This window comes from Polypterus senegalus, chromosome 9, assembly GCF_016835505.1.
Source record: "Polypterus senegalus isolate Bchr_013 chromosome 9, ASM1683550v1, whole genome shotgun sequence".
NCBI lineage: Eukaryota > Metazoa > Chordata > Cladistia > Polypteriformes > Polypteridae > Polypterus > Polypterus senegalus.
In genome coordinates, this window is record NC_053162.1 from 66,737,770 (window position 1) to 66,757,419 (window position 19,650).

General features: G+C 37.9%; 1 protein-coding gene across 1 annotated transcript in view; it reads right to left on the bottom strand.

The window, feature by feature from the left end:
* Positions 1-19,650, bottom strand: part of si:ch211-186j3.6 (neural-cadherin) — a 631,501-nt gene that overhangs the window by 233,309 nt on the left and 378,542 nt on the right. Inside the window, exons 9-10 of the mRNA XM_039763170.1 lie at positions 18,898-19,066; positions 4,394-4,564 (exon numbers count right to left, since the gene is read on the bottom strand). Coding sequence (XP_039619104.1) covers positions 4,394-4,564; positions 18,898-19,066 — 340 coding nt within the window. The remainder of the gene's footprint in view (positions 1-4,393; positions 4,565-18,897; positions 19,067-19,650) is intronic.

Below are 19,650 nucleotides of genomic sequence, written 5' to 3' on the forward strand. Positions count from 1 at the left end.
CCAGGGGACCAATCCAACAGGCACACTGACACAAACACAAACACAGACACAGACTCAAAGCAAGCCAATTTATAACTGATAATTAAATTTAATAAGGCTTTCTGTAGGGATGTGGGAGGAAAGGAAGTTATATGGAGAAAACCCACATGTGGGCACAAGCAGATTGTGCAGACTCCTCACATAAAATTAAATCCAGAAACTAACTAGAGCTGTGAAGTGTCAGCACTAACTGATATTCCATTATGCAATCTAGAAACTATGCAAAAAGGGCATACTTTTTATTTTAGAATGAAGAAACTGATCAATTCACATTACTTCACTTGTGTTTGGCTTTGGTTTTTTTCCCACAAAAATTACAACCCTACGGGTGTAAGGTCTGGCTTACTTCTGGCCAGTTTCTCTTAAAAAATCAGAGAGATCAATAAAATACAGAATGAAACAAAAATGTTGCAGGTTTTTTATCTGTAAGCCATCTGTTCCTTACAATCATAATGTAGATTTTCAAACTTGGGATCATTGTCGTTCTGGTCGAGGATGAGAATGTTCAACTGGCAGATTCCAATAAGAGGTTCGTCAGCTTGATCTGTGGCTGTGACAGTGACAGCGTACTCCTCTGCTGTTCTCGGTCAAATGTCCTTGCAGTTGTAATCACTCCTGAAATAAAAAAAGCAAGAAATCACCCCAGTCCGGTTCTTTCATTATCTTACAAATGAAGAGTTTGACAGAAATCTAGTTTTCAAATCAACCTCACACTGTCTCATATTTTCAGTAGGTACAGTTGTAAAAAGGGAGTAATGACTTAAAAACTATTCCCATCAGAAGACTCCTGATGCAAACTCATGTGCCCGCTGTGTTTCTTTTATGTCTGAAAGCACTTCACTGAGTTATAAGAGCACATCAATACTAAAACCATCACATGCAATATGATTGGGCTGTTATTCAGCATCAATGCGACTAATGATGTGAGGTACACAATACTACAAGTCAGTGCTTTCCACAATTTTTCTATGGTGATCTCCTAAAGTGCTGTAAATTTCTGCTTGACACCCCAGAACAGTAGACCTACATAGGTAGCTAGATTTTGGAAGGGAAGCAGAGGAAAAAAATGATGTTTATATTTACATCTGATTACTTTAAAGAAAGATTTTCTACACTGGTGAGTTTTATATGTTTATTCAATGTTAGAGTAAATGTGAGTGTAAGAGCCAATCTTAGAAAGGTAAAGCTTTAAGTTAAACCTATATTAGCGTTTGTTTAAGTAGAATAGAATTGAAATTTCTTTCATACCGTAGCTATAGATTATAGTATAACCTTTTACCCCCTGTAATGTTAGCTATATCTGTAATACATTGTGTTAATTAAGTCCGTGTGTTTTGGAAATAGACTCATAGCTAGCATGGACTGAAGGAACCGTTTGCAGTTTGTAAACAGGATAGGCATACAATTTTCTGACCATTAAGAAATGGTTCAACTTTATGAGTAAACTTAACGAATGAAACAAGATATATAATTGGTAAACAGAACTTTTCTTTAACAAGAACTTTTCTTTTATTTGCTAAATCATTTTTTTTCTCTATTTTTGTGTGAACTGTTTTACTTTGAATTTTTACTAAAGCTTTTAAAAATGAAGATATTTTGTCTGTGGAATCATTTCAATGCCTCAAGCTATTGCCAGAATCCCATGAAGCAAACTATAGCTGCAGAACTCTGGTAATTCACAGTGAGGCAAGTTCACTCAAAGTACTTTATCATGCATTTCTAAACATTCTGCGTTTCAATATTTGTACCTGTAATGGAAACAGTGTTTGAAACTACAGTACCTGCCTGTTAAACTCGTACATTCTGACTTCATTTGTACCAGCACAATTAAATTAGAGATCATAAAAAGTTTAACTTTTTGTTTTGTTCTTTATATAAAGGATCTTTATTCTATTCTAACAGATAATTACTCAAAGACAATTTATATGTTTAACTAATTTGGGACTTTTAGATGGTATTACATAGCATTGAGTTGTTTAAAGGAGGTGCCATTCATCTGTGTGCTGATTGGTGTAACTGAAATGCAATTACAGTACATGTAAATGAGCCTAACTGATAAAAGAAGCCCTACTGTTTGGATAGATTAGTCTTGTCAGGGAGACTCATCTGCTCACTTGGTGAGGCCCCACCACTTAGTGTAAATAGAGGATTATGCAGTATAAATTTGACTCAAGATTCTTTTTTATTCATTGAGAATTTTCTCTAACATACCTGATACCATACCTCTGATTAATCTTTTTCATTATAATATCTTAGAGCCAAAATTTTAAGGAGCCTTTTCAATGTCAGGAATGCTCATTTAGCTACCTCAGCTAACTCAGAGTTAACATGAAGTCTTTTAAATGGCTGCTGACATGACACACAATTCCCAAAACAAATGTGTAATGAAAAGTAAATGTTAAACTTTGCTATATTACATTTTGGCTGTAATGGTAAACTGTGAAAAAAGAGAAATTTTGTTTATGTTAGTCATGAATGATAGCATTCAACAGGTGCCTCATGTTAAAAAGTACCAAATCAGGTTTTGTTGATGGCTCCTAACAAAATTATGAGTAATTTTGCTTGAGATTTTCTTTGGGGGAAAAATGTGAACCATTTTGCTTTCCATTTGGTCACATCACTTTCTACATGCAGAGAAGGGTTGTGTTTTCATGTGTCACATTTGCTTGAAGGCTACACTTTTCAAGCAAGTTTACCTGAGTCATAAACATGTCATGCTGTGCAGGAGCATCATGAGCAGAATAGTTACAAGAAATTATAATATGAATATTAAAAAGCACATACAGCACAGATGTATAAAAAGCACCAAGAATATGTAATCCGTGTTTATAAATATTTGACTACAGTTAGGTATACAGTGATCCCTCACTATATCGCGCTTCGACTTTCGCGGCTTCACTCCATCGCGGATTTTAAATGTAAGCATATCTAAATATATATATCAGATTTTTCGCTGGTTTTTGGATTTCTGAGGACAGTGTGTCTTTTAATTTATGGTACATGCTTCCTCAGTTTGTTTGCCCAGTTGATTTCATACAAGGGACGCTATTAGGGGATGGCTTAGATGCTACCCAATCAGAGCGGTGCTTGATTGTTTGCTTTTCTCTGTCTCTCTCACTCTCTCTGCCTGACGGAGGGTCTGTTTGCACAGAGGCTGTTTGCCTAGAGGATACAGATGCTCCTCTACAAAATGCCGCTTTATCGCGGTGCTTCGGCATACTTAAAAGCACGTATTGATTTTCGCTCTCTCTCTCTGACATTCTCTGCTCCTGACACGCATTCTTTGAAGAGGAGGATATGTTTGCATTCTTTTAATTGTGAGCAAGAACTGTCATCTCTGTCTTGTCATGGAGCACAGTTTAAACTTTTGACTAAAGGGTGTTATTTCATGTCTAGAGGGCTCTAATAATGTTAACAGTGTGGGAGAGTTTATAAGGGCTTAAAATATATAAAAATAACCATACAAACATATAGTTTCTACTTCGTGGATTTTCATCTATCGCGGAGGGTTCTGGAATGCAACCCCTGCGATCGAGGAGGGATTACTGTATAAGTATTTGGACAGTGATGCAATTTTCATAATTTCGGCTCTGTGTGCTACCAAAATGGATTTAAAATGAAGCAATCAAAATGTGATTGAACTGTTGACTTGCAGTTTAATTTAAGGTTTTTAACAAAAAATCATGTATGAGCCATTTAGAAGAGACAGCCATTTTTATACATGGTCCCCCCATTTTCAGTGGCCAAAAGTATTTCAAAAATCTAACAATTGTTTTTCTTTACTATTGCTTTCTACAGTACTATGCCATTACAAAGTTTGTTTTCTTAACCTATTTTTTTCATTAAAGGGCCATATTCAAAAAGGCAGGTGCCAGGGGACCAATCCAACAGGCACACTGACACAAACACAAACATAGACACAGACTCAAAGCAAGCCAATTTATAACTGATAATTAAATTTAATAAGGCTTTCTGTAGGGATGTGGGAGGAAAGGAAGTTATATGGAGAAAACCCACATGTGGGCACAAGCAGATTGTGCAGACTCCTCACACAAAATTAAATCCAGAAACTAACTAGAGCTGTGAAGTGTCAGCACTAACTGATATTCCATTATGCAATCTAGAAACTATGCAAAAAGGGCATACTTTTTATTTTAGAATGAAGAAACTGATCAATTCACATTACTTCACTTGTGTTTGGCTTTGGTTTTTTTCCCACAAAAATTACAACCCTACGGGTGTAAGGTCTGGCTTACTTCTGGCCAGTTTCTCTTAAAAAAATCAGAGAGCAATAAAATACAGAATGAAACAAAAATGTTGCAGGTTTTTTATCTGTAAGCCATCTGTTCCTTACAATCATAATGTAGATTTTCAAACTTGGGATCATTGTCGTTCTGGTCGAGGATGAGAATGTTCAACTGGCAGATTCCAATAAGAGGTTCGTCAGCTTGATCTGTGGCTGTGACAGTGACAGCGTACTCCCTCTGCTGTTCTCGGTCAAATGTCCTTGCAGTTGTAATCACTCCTGAAATAAAAAAAGCAAGAAATCACCCCAGTCCGGTTCTTTCATTATCTTACAAATGAAGAGTTTGACAGAAATCTAGTTTTCAAATCAACCTCACACTGTCTCATATTTTCAGTAGGTACAGTTGTAAAAAGGGAGTAATGACTTAAAAACTATTCCCATCAGAAGACTCCTGATGCAAACTCATGTGCCCGCTGTGTTTCTTTTATGTCTGAAAGCACTTCACTGAGTTATAAGAGCACATCAATACTAAAACCATCACATGCAATATGATTGGGCTGTTATTCAGCATCAATGCGACTAATGATGTGAGGTACAAGTCTACTACAAGTCAGTGCTTTCCACAATTTTTCTATGGTGATCTCCTAAAATGCTGTAAATTTCTGCTTGACACCCCAGAACAGTAGACCTATGTATTTACATAGGTAGCTAGATTTTGGAAGGGAGCTTCAGCAAAAAAATGATGTTTATATTTACATTGATTACTTTAAATAAAGAATTTTTACACTTCAATGTTAGAGTAAAATCATCCTGAAACTTTGTTTAAGTTAGAATTAAAATTTCTTTCATACCAGTCAAATAATCACTAAATATCAGTAACCCACTTCAATTGACAGTGTAAACACAGGGTCACTGTTGCCCCTTTAAACACAACAGACAGACACTCAGGACACCAGGTAAAAGCACAAAGAAGTATTTTAATGCCTTTTTTCTCCAACAGTGTTCTCCAAGCACCATAGCCACATTAAACAGGCAAGTAATTACAATAACAATAAACACAATTCTCTCTTTCTCTGTGTTTTCTCCTCCACACCTCCAAGCAAGCTTTGTCCACCTCCACCTGACAATGGCTCGCCTGCTGGGTGTTCCGCAGTCCTTTATATAGCTCTTGACCCGGAAGTGCTTCTGCTCTTCCATCCACATGACTTTCCAGAACTTCCAGGTCAGACAGAGAATTTGAGTTCTTTAATCAGCCCGGAAATACTTCTAGGCTTCCATTCCCATGACCTTCTAGTACTTGTCATCCCATCCCATCCTTGTCTCACAGCCTCCCCGGCGGCATCCACAGTACCTAGAAGGGCTGTATAAACGAGCTCCATGTCCCATCGTGCCCTACGGTAAGCCGGGGTGCCGCTATAGTCCAAGGAAGCTGCCATCTAGCATCCTGGGTGCAGTGTCACAAAGTAGCTGCCTTCCTTCACCCTTCCACTCTTTGGGTGTTCTGGCCGGGCTGAGCTGCCGGCCATCCATCACAACAGTGACACATGCTTATGCCATAAAACTGCTTCCATCTTTCATAGATGATGTGGTATGCTAAAGATCATCAGCTGTTCCTTCTCTTCTCCATACTCTTCTCTATCCATCATTCTGCTATATATATTGATCTTAATTTCATTTGTCCAAAGAAAGCTATTACAAAACTAAACTTTTTTTAAGTACTTTCTGGAAAAGTCTAATCTGTCCTTCCTATGCTTGAGGATTGCCAACGGTTTGCACTTTGTGGTAAATCTTCTGTATTTACTTTCATGAAGTCTTCTCTTGATTGTAGACTTTGTCAATGATAGGCCTACCTTCCAAAGAGTATTCTTGGTTTGGCTAAATGTTAATTGGTTTTTCTTCACCAAGGAAAGAATTCTGCGATCATCCAGCACAGCTATCTTCCATGATTGTCCAGGCCATCTACTGTTGCTAAGCTCACCAGTGAATTCCCTCTCTTTAAGAATGTGTCAGATGGTAGATTTGACCGCTCCTGGTGTTTCTGCTATCTCTCTAATGGGCTTGTTTTGTTTTCACCACCTAATGATGGCCTGTTTTACTTGCATGGATAGTTCTTTGGACATCATATTGAAAGTTAACAGCGACATCGCCAAATATAAATCCCACACTTGGAATTAACTCCACACCTTCTACTTGCTTAATAGTTCATGAAATAATGAGGGACATATCACACCTGGCTATGGAACAGCTTGTCAAATTTGTTCAAATACTTTTGAGCTCCTGGAAATGGGGTCTATGCAGAAAAATGGCTGTCATTTCTAAACGGTTCATATGATATTTTTGGTAAACTCCTTAAATTAAAGCCACATTTTTCTGAGCCGTGAACTGGCTATACCACACACCCCCAGTTTGGAAAGCTCTTCTCTGACAACTCACTAATTCATGTGGGATTGATTTCATTAATAGGGGAGTTATCTTAAAAAGGAAGTCTCCATATTTATAATAAGTAACTCTTAAAAAATTGATACTTCTGCACTAATCTTACCAGCTACCCTTTCACTGTCATCCATATATACTCCTAGGTAACTCTGTTCTATTTTGGTTTGATATCAAACCAAGTGTCATTACTTTAAAGTAAATTTGAATTATCTGGCTAAAGCATTACTTTTATTATTTTATGTTTGGTTGACACAATTATCCTAAACAAGTTAAAATATGAAGACACAGCACAATTTGTTTACATACTGCCTTGTTGTTAAAAGTCCACACTATCCTCAATTTCCTTGTTTTGTTTTCAGTTGAAGTCTTCTTTGTTTTGTAAAATGCCCTATAATGAAGGTTTTTTTTTATTGGGTTGGGGTTCTAGGATGACTCTATTCTCCCCTTTATTACTCTTTAGTATTAACAAAATGTTGTAGATCCCTAAATCCCATACTCTTACCACGCTGTCAGTGACTGTAGTTTAGCACCCAATCCATCCTTTATCTTTTATACCTGTAGCCCCAGGCAATTAAGAAGTGTAAAGGAAAAGGAAAGAGAAAGTGTTATGCATTTAATTATTATGTATTATAGGTAATATACTCAAGATATTAAACAAAGTACAAATGTAAGTGTTGGCAAACCATACACCCTTATACTGCTAGATGTGTAGGTTTAGGTGGCGCACAAACACGTAGTTAGACTTCTTTCTCTGCCAATTTCATTTCTGCATAGCTCTTTTTAGGTCATCATCTCTAAAGAGCCAAGCAGTCTGCTGGAATATGGCTGCCAAAAGAGACATCTTCTCAAGACTGAGAAAGGCAGAGAAAGAGAGAGATGCAGGCAGATTGAAATTATACCATTTTCTGTCACACATCATGGACCAATGGGATGTCATGGTACATAGTGGCCCTCCTGTTTCAATAACCAATCCTAATCACACATACCTCAGTCCTGCAGCCCCTGCTTCATACCTATTCCTGTTTTGGAAAGACACATGGCTGAATACCATACCCTTCATCCAGTAAAATGCCTTTTCATCTCAGACTAGCTGGCTAGTTTATGGCTTACCTGGGGAATGGTTCACGAACTTCCTGCACAGTTGTAACATAACTCATGGCGTTGTAACGCCAGCAACAGCAATGTTAAATTGTTGGGAAGTACATACTGATTTGCTTAAAGAAATCTTTTTTTTAAGTGACAGTTTAGAAACAATTATCAAAATGTTAAATAGTAACCAACATCACATATAGTAAGGCTATTTTTAGACTGAAGAATAGAAATCAGGGTAGTATACTTTTAATTATTTTTATATTTTAATATAACTTGGCAAAATTTATTTTAGATGCAGACCTCACAAATGAAAATATGTACCTCAAACAAGTAACTTTAGTGATAATGTCCTAATCCTATGTGCCTAAAGCTTTAACTAAATCAAAAAAGGCATCTAAATATGTGTGTGTTCCTATCTAAGTCTTTAAAAGGTTGTCGATGCAAAATCCAAGAGCACTCTAGAATTATAAAATGCTTATTTCGGTTAATCTATGGCATGGAAATCCTGACACATTTACTGCCATTTCAATCAAGGAGCTTAAAAGCAAGACGCACAAGATAGTTTGCGTAAGTAAGTGAGTAGATTTTAAATTGGTTCCTGTGAGGAAACAGAGGCCCTTTGCTCCTCATAGACTCACCTGAATGTGCAGAAGCATATGTGGGGATTAGAAGACAAATTGACTTTATTGGCATATCGCCAATTGAATGAGGCTGTTAACGTAACCACTAGGATGCAAATGCATCATTCATTCATTCTAATTCACAAGGCTGCCTTTTTTCCTAAAACTGAGAAATAAAACCTCACAATCAATAAGAAAATACCTTATTTTGTACTATACTAAGTTGCATGCTGTGAAAACATTTTAACCCTATATTGTTTGTACCTACTGTGCCCTGGAGTATCTGAAAAGGTACTGGTACAGCTGGCAACAAAAAAATAGCAAGGGATTTACCCTTATTGTACCAAAATGAATGCTCTAGTTGCATATTAAATGTGTCATATTAATGTATACCTTTATTTCAATTACATACACAGGACAGTATTTCATCTTGTCCAACATGAGATTATCAAGCTGCTCCTACAGTAACAGATTTGAAAAGGATCCAGGGAGATAATATGTGTCATGTGGCTGTTTCTTCGCTAACATGGAAGAGAATTACCAGCTAAATTCCCCCTTCATTCTAATTCTTCAAATCACTGGCACATATAAGACTTGAGTATACTCTTTCTTGCCATCTTCCATCCAATAGAACACTCCTACAGAGCTGTAACTAGCTAAAGACTAGTTATTGTTTTCTCCTCATTTAAACAGTCATTTGAACCCACCATAACACTAACCCTAATGATATGTGTAATGTCAATGAAGGGCACATGGTAGACTAAGTAAGGATGGGCAATACGTCTAGTGATTAGTATCTTACAACAGGTTGTGACTACTATGAGGCATTGCAGAATCTCAGAAACAACCTCACAGATTAAAGTCCCAATTTTAAATAAAATGTTTAATTGTTATTAATTAGCTTTACAAAGGCTTCTTAATAGTAACGGCACAAGGGCAATACAAAAAAAACAACTTCTCCTCTCTTTTCTTCCACTACTCTTAGGTGAACTTTGTCCTCTTCCACCCAACTCCAACTCACCTGGGTCAGTCCCTTTTATGGAAGAGCTGAGAGTACTTTAGGTGCCAGGGCATTGCCTGCAGGAAGCACTTCTGGGTCAGGTGGACACCCCCCCACTGGGGGAATTATGTATCCCTAAAGCACCTTCTGGCGGCACCAACAGAACCCAACAGGGCTGCATATCCTATGTGTGTCCTTACAAGTGTTGAAGCCCAAGGATACTACCATCTAGTTTATTGCGGGAGATTGTAGCAAGTACTCATCCCAGAAGGGATACCAGCCCATTGGTGCTCTCCAGCACAGGTTCTATTTAAGTAACTAATGTCATGTGAGTATACATGGGGAAACTGTTTAAAGGCTTGGATAATGGTAATTCTCCATTGAGACAGAAGACGGCACTGTATAATAACAATTTCTTTTCTCCTCCCTTTGCAGAAAGAAAGATTGACACCTTCCCATCCTTGACATCATTTCCAGAATCCATCCACCTGGACCTGCCTCTTCCTCCCAGAATGCCTGAAAACCAGAAGAGCCAACATCTTTGGCATTCAACCTGAGGCACTAGTCCAAGGAAGGCTCGTTTTTGCGTTTTACACACATTTCTTTTGCTTTCAAACTTTTCTCTTATACAATGTTGGCTGCAAGGTGCCCAAAAACTTTAACATTTTTTGTTTCATCTTTATAGTGGCATAGTTGGCAGGATTTGGGTGGGCATCTATGATGGCTGAACCCCAAGATGTTACGATGAATATTTACACAATGGCTTCCGATATCCAGGCACTGAAGGTCCAGGTGGGAGAACAACAGAACCAGCTCGCTGAGTTGGAGGTACATAATTGAGCTTGTGCTGCCCTCCAGCAGGATATCCATATGGGACCTGTCCCAGGTATTGTTGCCACTAGACTCCAGTGATGACATTAAGACTTATCTGTTGGTTTTCGAAGGAACTGCCAGCCATCATCATTGGGAGCATGTGGAACGGGCACACACGCTGGCACCGTTCTTGAGGGTGCTAGCACAGCGGGCCCATTAGGACAGCTGGTGATAAACTAAAAGCCGAGGTGCTGCTGTGGTATGGTATTAATCCAGACCAGCTGGCAAGAGTGTGACATAAAAGGGTATTTGACCCAGAGATGCCTTCTCATTCACAGGCATATGAATTATTTGTCAAAATTAGGCAAGGTTAATTCAGGAAAGACCATCACAGAAATGGTCACATGTGACCTTCTAGTGAAAACCCTCCCTAACTACCTCAACTGGGCTGGTACAGAAACACAAAAACCTTGTTTCACAGACAGCAGCCCTTGAGCATCACCAAGCCGCCTTGTAAGTCAAGCATTTGGAAGAGTCAGCTGATCGCTACAAATCCTGTCAGGGATGTGCCACCACTCCGAAGCCCACCCATCACAATACAGAAACAGTTCTACACAAAAGGAGACACACACGACTCCTCTCTGCTGCTTCAAGTGTAGTAAGCTGGGGCATACCATACCCAACTGCCCCTGGTTAGGTGAGTCTAGCCTATGGAGTGCAGTTGTGCATGAAAAGAGAGGTTTTTTTTTGGCAATCATCTGTCTCTTCTACATGATAAGGTGGTGGTGGTGGTAAATGGGCAAAGAATCTCTGCACACATGAGTTCTGGCAGCAACATTTCCATTGTTGCACACCAATAGGTGCTTCTGTGACAGTGGGAACCCAGAACAACCATTCTAACTTGTATTCACTGGGAAACTCAGTGGTACAGGTCCATCCACTGTATCATTGCCTTTAAAGGTGTAACTCAGAAGATACGAGTAGCTGTTATGCGCAGTCCTCCCTAGCTAGTGATTCTCATGCAGGATTGGTCGGAAATTAAAGACAAAAAAGCACTCTCCATCTCTGCTATACTGGTTAATGGTGAAGACCCATCACAAGTTGTTTCCATGATGAGTTTACAGCCAGTAGTTGAACAATGCCATGTGATGACTCTGTGGGAAAAGAGTGACATTCCAACATTGCACTCTGATGTATCTATGGACACAGATGGAGTGGCACCATGGGACATTGCTCCACCCCTTGAGGTAACCATTGATCCCCTTACAATACATTTTCAGTCGACTCTGGCCTCATTTTAAAGAGAGCAGTGGAATGATGACTCCCTAAAATTTGCAATGAATGAAGTAGTTCTTATAGACGGACACTGTAAGAATTATCACATGCCACAAGAACACACTTTGTATTAAAAAATTATTTGCATTATTGTGTAGCAGAGCAGGAGGGTGAGGTACCATTGTTAGTTCGATGGACTTTCCACCATCAAATCTGTGAATGGGCTCACCCCCAATTCTTAGATGTCTACCTGGACACTGAAAAGATATCGGAAAGAATTAAGCTCTGGTTCTGTTGCCTAGGAATTAATAAGAACGGCTGTCACTTTTTTTGCTTCATGTCCACAATGTCAAGTGTGACAGATTCCTCATGAGGACTGTGCTCATCTTGTTCCTGTCCTGTTCATTAACATTCGTTTTGAGTGACCAGAGGTAGATATTGTTGGAACCCTTGAACCCTCTGCTAGAGGCAATACATATATTTTAATAATGGTAGACTATATTACACATTATCCCAAAGCCAGTGGCAAACTCCAAAAGTATTGCATGGGAACTTGTTGTCATGATTTAGGCTGAAAACTGATGCTTCGTAGCTATTTCCTTTAAGCCATATTGTGTACCATTGCCAGGGTCACATCTCTCGTTTCTAGGGACAGAGTCTCTGTGGTTGTGATCTTGAGTTAATCAACAACCGACATAAAAGGTCAGCCTTTCACTTAAGAATTTTATCTGATCTATGGATAAAATCCTTAATTTCATTTTGATCTATTGTGTATTTTCTCTTCTTGTATTGCCTAATTTCTACTTATTGTATGTTATTTGACCTTGATTTTGCCTCTCGTCTGGGTAACAGTCGCTAATGTTTATTTTTATTTTCTTTTGTTTTGCCTTTTGCTTGCTTCTCACAGTTTACTCACAAAACCAGTTCTTCTGTTTTCCTGCTGAGTTACGACAAAAGATCAGATCATAATGAGTGACCCTGAGATTATATGTATTTTTAGAGACATGAGAGACATGCAGGCATAAATTAAAACCGTAAAGAAACAAATAGGGGAATTACAGGCATCTGTTGAACAACTAGTGGAGGTGGTGAATCAGTTAGCGCTTGCAGTTAATGCCTCTGCAAATTCGACTCCTGCTTCCGTTTGTAGTCACCATCATTAGACTCAGATTCCACATCGGATTAATTTTTCATCTAATTGCTAAACTACTCAGAATTAAGCATCTAAAAACTTCATTGTATCACCCTGAAACTGATGGTTTAGTAGAGTGGTTTAAACAGATTTTACATAAGTTGGTCAGCAAGGATGGAAGGAATTGGGATCAGTTAATTCCCCATGTGTTGTTTGCCTGTAAGGGAGGTCCCACGAACAACCATGGGCTTCTAGCCAGTTTAATTATTTTATTGATGGCATCACTGAGGTATTTTGGATATATAAATAGAAGGTTGGGAAGAAGAGGCAGTCTGAAGCACTAATATACTAGAATATACTGTGCAATCATGCAATAGATTTTAAAAGATTAGACCTATTTAAAAAAAAAACCCAGAAGTGGTTAATAAGCAACCTGGAGGAACTTCCTTGATTGCATTGTTAACAGAGCCAGGGGTTGTTGTCAGAGAACAACCTACCCCTCCCAGAAGACAAATGAGCAGAAGCTGAGTTTGAGATAATATGCATGCTGGATCTTGGTATAATAGAGGAAAGTTGATGGTTCCAAAACCATATGGAAGTTGGGGCTTTTGCAATGACTTCTGTAGGTTAAATCAAGTCTTACGGTTCAATGCCTATCCAATGCGTGATTTGACAAATTCCTTGAACGGCCTAGGAAGGCTCAATACTTGACCACCACTCTTGACATGACAAAAGAGCATTGGCAAATTCCTTTAATGGAATCTATGGAAGAAAAAGACCGCATTCAGCACCCTGAGTGGTCACTGGTAGTATAGGGCCCTGCCAGTTGATCTGCATGGGGCACTGGCAACCTTCCAACATCTGGTGGACAAAGTGTTTCGCCCCCATTAAGCCTATAGTGCCACATACCTAGATGACATTGTCATCTATTCTGGAACATGCCAGGATCATGTACAACAGGTGTGTGCGGTACTTCTAGCACTAAGCAAAGCGAGTTAAAAATAAATCCAAAGAAAAGCTATTTTGGATTGACGAAGGCATAATATTTTGTTAATTGGTAGGCAGAGGTATTGTACATCCACAATGTGCCATAGTTGAAACCATTATGAAATGGCCCTGTATGAAAACAAAGAGGTTGGTCCAAGCCTTCTTAGGATTGGTGGGGTAGTACTGAAGGTTAAAATAACAGAATACAACAACATAGTCCGTCTTGAGAGGTGGTGTTATTTCTCTAGAATTATGAATAACAATGCTAGTAATCCCAGAGTCTTATTCTCTACAATTGATCATCTGCTAAACCCAGGTCACTGAATGGAATGCCTCCAAAATACTTCTAGTGAAACTTGTGAGGCTATTGCTGTATTTTTTTAATCAAAAAATTAATGATATTAGAAATAATATAGTGCATCTCCCCAGTACTGATCCTTTTAAAACCCAGTACTCCATTATAAACAAACTAAATTCTTTCACCAGGATAGATATACCTGATTTATATAAAATAATTTCTCAACTGAAACCCTCCACCTGTGTCCTTGACCCAATACCAACAAGTTTTTTCACTTATTTTTCAAGTATCAGGCGTGCTAATTGATAGTATTCTTGACATAGTAAATTCGTCATTAGATATGGGGGTCTTTCCAGACTGTCTTAAGACTGCTGTAGTTAAACCCCTGCTCAGGAAAAATAATCTTGACTCCTCTGCTTTTGAAAATTTTAGACCTATTTCTAACCTGCCTTTCTTAAGTAAAATTCTAGAGAAGGCAGTCATTATGCAGCTTAATGATCACCTCAATAAACATCCCATTCTTGATAAGTTTCAGTCGGGTTTCAGAACAAATCACAGTACAGAAACTGCCTTCGTTAAAGTAGTAAATGACTTGCGGGTAAATACAGACAGAGGCCGTTTATCTGTTCTCATCCTCTTAGATCTGAGTGCCACATTTAATACCACTGATCACAATATTCTTAGAAATCTCCTTTATTAATGGGTGGACCTCTCTGGCAGTCTCTTAAATTGGTTTGAATACTACCTGGCAGGTAGAAAATTCTTTGTTAGTTGTGGTAATTATACTTCAAAGACACATGATATTCTATATGGTGTTCCACAAGGCTCTAACCTGGGCCCGCTGCTCTTTTCGATTTACATGCTTCCGTTAGGTCAGATTATCTTGGGGCATAACGTGAGCTACCACAGCTATCCTGATGACACACAGCTGTATTTATGAATAGCACCTGACGACCAAGACACTCTTGATTCACTGACACAATGTATGACTTGTGTTTCCGAGTGGATGAGTAGTAATTTTCTCAAACTAAATAAAGGGAAAACAGAAATTTTAGTGATTGGCAATAATGGATATAATGAGGTTATTAGAAATAAACTTGATGCATTAGGATTAAAAGTCAAGATGGAGGTAAAGAATTTAGGGGTAACTATTGACTCTGACCTGAATTTTTAATCACATATTGATCAGATTACTAGGAGAGCATTTTTTCACTTAACAAATATAGCAAAAGTTACACCTGTTATAACATTGCAAGATGCTGAAAAATTAGTTCACGCTTTTGTTTTCAGTTGGCTAAATTACTGTAACACACTCCTCTCAGGACCACCCAAAAAAGACATCAATCGATTGCAACTAGTGCAGAATGCAGCTGCTAGAATCTTAACTCGGATAAGAAAATCCGTGCACATCACCCCAGTTTTGAAGTCACTACACTGGTTACCTGTGTCATTTAGAATTGAGTTTAAAATACTGCTTATAGTTTACAAAGTCTTAAATAATCTCGCTCCATCTTGTATTTCGGAATGTCTTACACCTTACACTCCAAATTGCAACCTTAGATCTTCAACTGAGTGTCTACTTAGAATTCCAAGAGCTAAACTTAAAAAAAATGGTGAGACGGCCTTCTGCTGTTATGCACCTAAAATCTGGAATAGCCTGCCAATAGGAATTCACCAGGCAAATACAGCAGAGCACTTTAAAACACTGCTGAAAACACATTACTTTAACATTTCTTTCTCATAGCTTCTTCTTAGTTTAATCCTGATATTCTGTATATTCAATTCATTATCATTATTGTTCATGGTGGCTCCAAAATCTGTACTAACCCCTACTTTCTCTTTTTCCGGTTTTCTGTGCTGGCGATCTACAGCACCACCACCTAATCAAAGCACTGTGATGTCCCTACATTGATGGATTAAAGGCCAGAAGTCCACATGGCCATCATCATCAAGCTCTTCCATGTGAACCCTGAATACAATGAGGACTGATTGAAGTCATTAATATTAGGTAGAATGCCTAGAGGGTCCTCAAACCACTGCAGATTTTATTTTTTTCTCCAGCTGTCTGGATTTTTTTTTTTCTGTCCTTCCTGGCCGTTGGACCTTACTTTTATTCTATGTTAATTAGTGTTCCCTAATTTTAATTCTTACTTATTTTGTCTTTTTTTTCTCATGTAAAGCTCTTTGAGCTACATTGCTTGTATGAAAATGTGCTATATAAATAAATGTTGTTGTTGTATTGCTGGTTTGTCTTCAGTTTCTCCGAGAAAGCGGCATCTCTAACATATTTAACAAAGAAACAGGCTCCTAATACAGTGACATGGGATGAGAAAACAAAAGCTGCATTTGGCGACTTGAAACAGACCTGCATTTCAGCACCTATTTTGATAACCCCTGATTTTTCTTTACCTTTTTGTTTTATAGACTGAAGCTTTGGACACAGGTTTTCGAGCCATACTGAGCTAAAATGTCCAATGTGTTGAACACCCTTTAATGTACCTGATTCAGAATCTGCTGGATTAGAAAACTAGGTATGTGGCGGTGGAGAGAGAGGCCCTCATGATTAAATGTGCTATGGACCAGCTGAGGTACTGCCTCCTGGGATGCAAATTCACCCTAGTAACAGACCATGCACCTTGACAGTAGACAACCTTGCACAAAAGTCAAATCCCCAATATAACCATATGGTTCTTGAACCTGCAGCCTAATTGGTTCAGTGTATTTCATCTTCAAGTTTCTCTCTGTGCCAATAGCAATGCTCTGCCTTGCGTCCATGACCTCATGGCTTACAGTATGTCGCCCAGTCCAACAGATCTGTGCTGTTACTGTCATGCGCATATGCATGGAAAACATCTTAAATGCCTGGGTGATGGTAATTTTCCAACAAGACAGTAGATGCCCCTGCATAATAATGACCTCTCTTATCCTCCCCTTGCATAACAAAAGATTGACACCATTCCACCTCTGACATCACTTATGAGGTCCGTCTACCTGGACCATCCACTTCCTCCCAGAACGCCTGGAAAAAGCAACAGCCACTATATTAGGCAGCCAACCTGAGGCACTAGTCTGAGGAAGACATGTTTCTGTGTTTTTACACAAATGTGTTTTGCTTTGAAACTTTTCAGTTATATGGGGTTGGCCGCAAGGTGCCCCAAAACCTTAGGTTGTTTCATCTTTACACTACTTTTTGGACTACTGCTTTTCACTGCAACCTTAATGTCTGGCATTTGTTACTATGTTTTTATTACCCTTGTGGCAGTAATGCTACTAAATGAAGTGATGTTTTAGTGACGTCACAGAGAAAATGGATAGACTGTATGACTACAGAAGCTGTCCTCATACAACCTGCTAGGCTGTCTTAAATTTTTCAGTTCCAGTTAACTGAAACTCTTGGTGAAATTGAAACATTGGACAATATGTATTGCATACCTTTGCAGATGATATAAATGTATCCAGTGCTTAAGTGAAAATTCATTGAATTTGTTTCTCTGATTTGTTAATTATTTACAGTAGTCTTTCTATGGTTAACCATTATCAAATACAATTCTGAGGATGTTTTCTATCTTCCCAATCATTTTGGGCATCTTGTTTTAGGTCAGGTCTTGGTAGCCTTCAAAGCCAACAAACCTAGGCTTATTTATTTATTTTAACAAGATATAGTTCTTCAAACACCACTGGCTTATTTTAAGTATAACCTGCCCTAAGACAATTAAGTCTGAAGGAAAGGCTATCTAGTTGCCCATAATCAATTCAACATGTCATAGTGTATTGAATGTGCTGAAGGATACCTCAATTCATGTGTGGAATCACATACATTTAGTCTGTAGAGAATGCAGGAAAACAAAACAGTACAGCATTAGTAACTTTCAGCTTTTATTACTTAAACATTGGTCGTGATGCAACCACGAGGAGGCTAAATAATCAACTATAGCAGGAAACAACAAGAATTGTAAGGTCTTCCCATAGCTTGGTTTGTTCCCCTCCAGGTAAAAGTCATGGTAATTTCCCTCACACTTACATCATAGATCGGACTCTCAAGCAACCAGAACAGAGGTGCTAATAATTTCTAACCTGAATGAAAGTTATCTGAAAGGTGTTTTGCAACATTATGGTATCATAAAAACTCTTCATGTTGAATAGCATTGAAAATTCATCAACAGCTTTGCCATTCTCCACATGTAGCGCACCTAAATCCAGTTGCTAATCCTAGTTTCACAGTCTGGCAGAGAAGAAAAATAATGGGTCACAACATCACAGTTAGTTATTCAAATAAAACAGTATAGACTGATGGTCTGATAAGCTAATTTATGAGTCAAACATACAAGTAAGATTGAAGCAAAAAATCCCTTTAAAACTAGAACCAAATACAAGATCAAAATATTGACTTTCAAATCTTTCTGAGCGCTACTCTAAAATACACTCAATTTTTCATTCTTTTTTTTCTAACAATATTCTTTTTCTTTTTTTACATAATAGTAGGTTCTTCAATTGCACTAAATACAGGCCAGTACGAATGTTGTGCTTTCCATTTGCTTATAGCACACAAGACATAATAATGCTTTGATATGTAGATTCCAAGATTAACTAAGTGACATTATTGTTGAGCAAATACAGAAGCACTAAAACACAAACAAAGGCACCAAAAGTAAAAAAAAAAAAGATCAAAACAACTGGCAAAAAAGAACAAAAATGACCACACCAATTTCATAATCATGACAGCTTTGGGAATTCAACATATTCCTAGAATGTGTCACACAATATGCTTTTTGCATTGACGTACAGTCTGTGTGATGGGTCATAAGTTATATAAAATAAGTGTGATCAGAATTATTAACAATTAGAACAAAAAATCTACATTTGATAGTCTCAATTCATATTGTTTCAATTAACAAACTGAATAATTTATCATATTCTTAAACTATTCATTGGACAGAGTCACATAAGAAATAAGCTCACCTGTTTCAGGATCAATGCTAAATGCTGGCACTGTACCATCTTTATGCATGAATCCATAAGTGACTTTTCCATTGGCTCCCTCATCAGCATCATCAGCGTGCACCTGTAGCACATATGTCCCTGTAGGCTGGTTCTCTAATACTGTGGCGTGTTCCCGATAATGCTGGCACTGAGCGATAAAAATAGGAAAGTAAAAAGAGTAATCAGGGACTCAGCCTCTGGAACGAGAAATGTCAAACTGACACACGAAACAATTGCAGATAAAATTGAAAGGAAGTGTATAATTCACAAAATGTTTATTTTAAAGTGGAGAAATGTCTCAACCAGGTTTGGTCTATAGTATAAAGACACTTTGGAGTGCACAATAAAGAGCTGTGTTTGTGATTCCTTGTTGAGGATTCAGTCTGTCATCCTTATGTTAAAACACTAGTGATTTACTCACTGAATTCTCTTAATGTTGCATATCATTGTTATTTATATACTGTACCTTTTGAAAACCTACATTACTGTGTTTTATCTTAACAATTACTACGGTTTTATTATTTTAGCTGAAAACAATGTGCTCTAAGACATTTTTTTTTTTATTATCATGTCTCATGAAGAAATATGCACAAACATGAATTCTGGATTTTTTTTTATTCTTAACTCTATCAATATATTAAATGTATATTTCAATTACTGCACAAGTTGAAATATAAACTATTAAAAGAAATTAATCAATTTAGTTTAAACATGTGCCCTTATTAAATGGAA